Raw genomic sequence first — 4,576 nt, 5'->3', positions numbered from 1 at the left:
TGCCACTTAATACAAGGCTACTAGCCTACTATCATCCAGAAGATGCAAGCATATGCATAAGAATTACTACAAGGGAAAAAAGACAGAGAGGTGAAGAGCTGAACATGTATCTCTGATAATTAACTGATTGATCGTGGCAAAAAGTACAAGGCGAAAACAAGTATTATCTTCATTTGAAGGTAAAGTCTGTCAACATGCAACAAAGGACCACCCGTCATCTAGGCACCCACCCACCCCCCCAAAAGGGTTTTGATTTCTTGTTTCTTACAAAAGAATTTCGACGTACCCGAAAGAATAAAAGCGTCTCCCAGGCTTTTCTGATGATGATGATGATGATCCAAAGCTATATCTATCTACATTCTCCACATTTCAGTTTGTATGCTCCAGACCCCCCACCCACCCTAGGGCAGGCAAGGGATCAGAGAGAGCGAGCGAGCTTCCTCCTGTAAGCATCACACAGGCATCAGACGTTGCCACCCTTTACAGAGGGCTCCTCTGATGCCTGCAAAGTAACGAAAAATAACCGCCGTCGTAACCTTCGGTCGCTGCTGTCATGGTATCAATGTCACTCCACTTGCTCGCCGATCAGGTCGAGGCCCATCACGAGGAAGGAGACGCCCTGGAACAGGAGGAAGTAGAAGTGGATGCCCTGCGCCGACAGCACGCTGCGAGCCGCCGCCGTCAGCAGGAGGAACGACAGCGCCAGCTCCTTCCGGTAGATCCTGTTGTGCTTCTGCTTCTTCTTGGGGGCGTCCTTTTTGGGGAGCGACGAGTCCTTGGCCGCCAGCCCGGCGAGGTCCGGCGCCGACCCGACCCTCTGCTGCTGCTGTGCGGTGTGCTTCTCGACGAGCGCCACGAGGTCGCCCTCGGAGGAGCGGCCCGACTTCTTGGTCACCACCCACTCGTAGGCGCTCCCGAGCTGGAACAGGCCGGAGATCATGGCGTTGAACTTGGTCACCGACATGGTGTTCTCGAAGAGGAGGTACGGGACGATGAACGGGAAGGACTTTGGGGATGGCAGGATGCTCATGATGGACATTGTCGCTGGAATGTAGCATACCACCCATGCGGGAAGCTCGGCCTCGGGGACGAACATTGTCATGGGGAGGATGACGCAGAAGAGGGTGAATGAGTAGAAGGGCAGGATGAGCTTGCGGAGGAGGAAGAATAGGAATATCAGGTTGCACTTCTTCCAGAATCCAATCTGCAGCACAAAGCAAGCAGCATCATTAGGCCAATTATCCATACATGCATTACACAACACACGACAAAATGGCGCTAGAATACAAATTAGGGGACAAAGATAAGAACTAAAGATGTGCCGGCATGGATGCGGTAGGATATATGTCAATAGTTCTACTTCAAGTGAACTGAAAAAGGTTTTTCTGTGTGGAAATTGACGACTACTTGAGTATAAGAGGGTGAATGTAACTTAACTAAATTTTGTCAAACAATTATGTACAAAAGCATTCTACTTGATGCCTCTTGACAATTACTGCATCTTGTACATTATCCTATAAATCCAAAACATGTTGCCAAGCTGTTGGCTTCTTGCAGAAAACTACATTTTAGTGAATAAACATACATGGCTGGACATTTTAACTTTCATAGTGCGTCATCAGAAAACGGCTCATACCTTGGATTTTATAATGTCCACAAAGCAGAGTCTAAACAGCTGCATGGGGCCTGAGTGCCACCTGTGCTGCTGCTTTCTGTATGCCTCATATGATTCTGGCAACTCGCATTGGCACTGAAAGGAAAGTTACAAAAGTTAAATTTTATGACTTTTTAATCTCTATGCAAAGGTAAACTCTGCATAAGTCATAGGGAAATTTGTGCCAGTACCTCAACATCATTCAGGTAGAGGAACTTCCATCCCTTGAGATGTGCCCGGACGGCAATGTCCATGTCCTCCACCGTTGTCCTCTCCATCCAGCCACCGGAGTCCTCAAGAGCCTTGATTCTCCACACTCCGGCAGTCCCATTGAACCCGAAGAAGTTGAGAAACGCTCCATTCACCTGCTGCTCCACCTCGAAGTGGAAGCACAGGTTTATGTTCTGTAATCTGGTCAACAGGTTCTCATCGTTGTTCACGAACGACCATCTCGCCTGAACCAACCCAACATCGTCCTTCCCCTGGAGGCCGCACATTGAATTTTGTCAGAAAAACATAACTGATAGGCTTGACTGTCAAATAATTGAAGCAGAAATACAACTACAGCAGTAAGAATTGGTCAGTCGAGTCGAACCTTGAAATGGGGCATGGCGCGCTTGAGGAAATCCGCCTGTGGCTGGAAATCGGCATCGAAGATGACAACATATTCATAGTCTTTCACATAACTGCAGTTCATTGCTGATTTGAGGTTTCCAGCCTTGTATCCGTCCCTGATCACCCGGTGCCTGTACACTATCCGCACGCCCTCCCGCTGCCATTTCTCAACCTCCTCCTTGATGAGCGCCGAGGTGGTAGCATCATCGGAGTCGTCCAGCACCTGCACCAAGAAGTTTGACCTTGGCCAATCGAGAGCGCAAATTGCGCCAATGGATTGCTGGTAGACCTGCAGGCATCCAAATGAAATAAGTTACCAACTGAATTGGACTAGTGTTCTTTTTACAACAACAAAATATCCTTAAGATTTCCCAAAAGAAGTGTACTACTCCCTCCGTCCCAAAATATAAGAACGTTTTTAACACTAACATAGTGTCAAAAATGTTCTTATACTGGGACAGAGGGAGTAGTAGACAGTTGATTGAATTTTAGTACGTATCTTTTCTTAGCCACTTCCCAAATTAAGTAGGTTGCTATAGCTTGACATCTTGATCTCCAATCACATGCCTCCTCAATTATTATCTGGTGACCGGTGACGACAGACTTCTAGTCCGAGATTTGGATTAATAAGTGCGCCTTAAAGAAAGTAGAGATGATATGAATCCCAACCGCAAACCAAATTCGGCCTTTTGTAAAGCAAATCACGGAGTTTGTTGTTGTTGGTGTGAGATTCATATTAAGTACGAGCACATCAACGTCAGAGAGCGAGCATCCGAGTTGTGGTTGGAGAGCTCGGGACAAAGATCCGAACAAAATGCAGTCTACGCTTAACCCGAATCCCCAGAATGCAGTCAGAGAGCATCTTCCCCCACTCTACCTGGAACTGGAATTTAGGCTGTCCTACTCGCATCGTGGAGCTCCAATTGCAGCTCAAGATCGATTGGGAAGCAAGGGGCAGATGATTGGAGCTTACCTCTCGCTCGTTGCACATGGGCATCTGCACGAGGACCATGGGGAAGTCCTCGTCGCCGGCCTCGACGTCGTCCTTGTCGGCGGCGATGGGCACGGGCTTGATGCCCCGGAGCTTGATCCAGAGGCAGCCGAGGCAGAGGACGAGGCGGTCGACGCTCTGGATCATGAAGAGCACGACGCAGGAGTTGGTGAGGAACTGCAGCGGCGGCGCGATGTACTGGAGGCGGACGCGCATCCAGCCGGCGTAGGCGGCGGCGGCGAGCCCGTCGACGGCGAGGAGGCCGTCCATCGCGAGCTGGCCCGGCATCTCGGGCATCTGGGGCATCTGGAGGTGCCAGCCCTGGAGGTAGGCGGCCACCTCGACGGCGAGCAGCAGCATGGAGAGCACGACGAAGACCCTGAGGCAGCCGTAGAAGCGCGCGCGCAGGGCCGTGCTCTCCCCGGGCGCGGCGTCGCCGTCCGTCCGGCCCGCCGCCACCCGCCGGCGCGCGGCGGCGGCGACGGCGAGCGCCGCGGAGGCCGCGCCCGTGAGGCGCCCCGCCGCGCGGTGCGCCTTGAGGAGCAGCACCCAGGTGATCTGGCGCGCGTTCTTGCCGCGCCCGGCCTTGCCGGCCGCCAGCCCCGCCGGCGACCCCGGCACCGGCTCCTGCTCCATCTCGGAGATCGACCAGTTGGGGTTCTCCATCTTGACCACCACCGGCGTCCCGCCGCCCCCGTCGCTCAGCCTCGCCTCCCTCCCCCAGAACGACGGCGCCATTGTTGCCACCCGACCTCCGGCAGACAGCAGCAGCAGCAGCCAAGAACCCTCCTCAACCAGGCAGCCCACGAAGAATGGCTTCTTCCTCCTCCTTCTCGGCCCCGCTTTACCCGCTCATAGAGGACAGCAGCTGGACGCCCTTAATAGCCCCCCCTGGACTGGAGGAGACACCCGCCAGAGCACGCACCGCGCGCAGAGCAGCAGGCCACGAAGGGGGGAGGCGGGGAAGAACAGCTCACCACGTCGCTCGCTCGCTCTCGCTCCAGGTCCAGGATACGATACGAGCTCCCCCTCCCCCGCTTTGTTTATTTGTAGCCTCGCCACCGCCGCGTCGACCCCTCCTACCGCCCGACCCGGCCGAATAAAAAACGCTCCTTTGGCGCCCCGAGACGCGCGCACACGACCGACCCGCCCGCCCGGCCGTGTCAAGGTGAACCGAAACGAGCAGCGGAGCCGGTGCCGGGTTTGGACGGACGCTTCGACGCTGTTTCGGGCCGAGATCGCCGTGTATTTCCTCCCTGGCGGGCGAGATGAGATCAACGTGGGCGCGGTGCGGGCGAAGGAGTTCGGCGCACGTC

At 54.1% G+C, this 4,576-nt stretch overlaps 1 protein-coding gene across 1 annotated transcript; it reads right to left on the bottom strand.

The window, feature by feature from the left end:
* Nucleotides 1–260: 260 nt before the first annotated feature.
* LOC123062658 (probable xyloglucan glycosyltransferase 7) lies at nucleotides 261–4,337 on the bottom strand. The gene is made up of 5 exons (XM_044486274.1): nucleotides 3,243–4,337; nucleotides 2,250–2,558; nucleotides 1,846–2,136; nucleotides 1,637–1,750; nucleotides 261–1,204 (listed from the first exon to the last, which is right to left on the bottom strand). Exons 1-5 carry the CDS (start codon nucleotides 3,996–3,998, stop codon nucleotides 566–568), a joined length of 2,109 nt encoding a protein of 702 aa, XP_044342209.1. The 5' UTR covers nucleotides 3,999–4,337; the 3' UTR covers nucleotides 261–565.
* Between the last annotated feature and the right edge of the window lie 239 nt (nucleotides 4,338–4,576).

The sequence above is a fragment of the Triticum aestivum genome, chromosome 1A (genome assembly GCF_018294505.1).
Source record: "Triticum aestivum cultivar Chinese Spring chromosome 1A, IWGSC CS RefSeq v2.1, whole genome shotgun sequence".
In the NCBI taxonomy this organism is placed as follows: Eukaryota; Viridiplantae; Streptophyta; class Magnoliopsida; order Poales; family Poaceae; genus Triticum; species Triticum aestivum.
This window is presented reverse-complemented; position numbering and strand designations above follow the sequence as displayed.

What these genes read in the sequence shown, in the direction of transcription:
- LOC123062658 (XM_044486274.1), bottom strand. Translation starts at nt 3,998, where the DNA reads ATGGCGCCGTCGTTCTGGGGGAGGGAGGCGAGGCTGAGCGACGGGGGC. An exon ending in GCGCCATGCCCCATTTCAAG is followed by an intron (nt 2,137 to 2,249) that starts GTTCGACTCGAC and finishes TGCGGCCTCCAG; the next exon opens with GGGAAGGACGATGTTGGGTT. An exon ending in TCTACCTGAATGATGTTGAG is followed by an intron (nt 1,751 to 1,845) that starts GTACTGGCACAA and finishes CTTTCCTTTCAG; the next exon opens with TGCCAATGCGAGTTGCCAGA.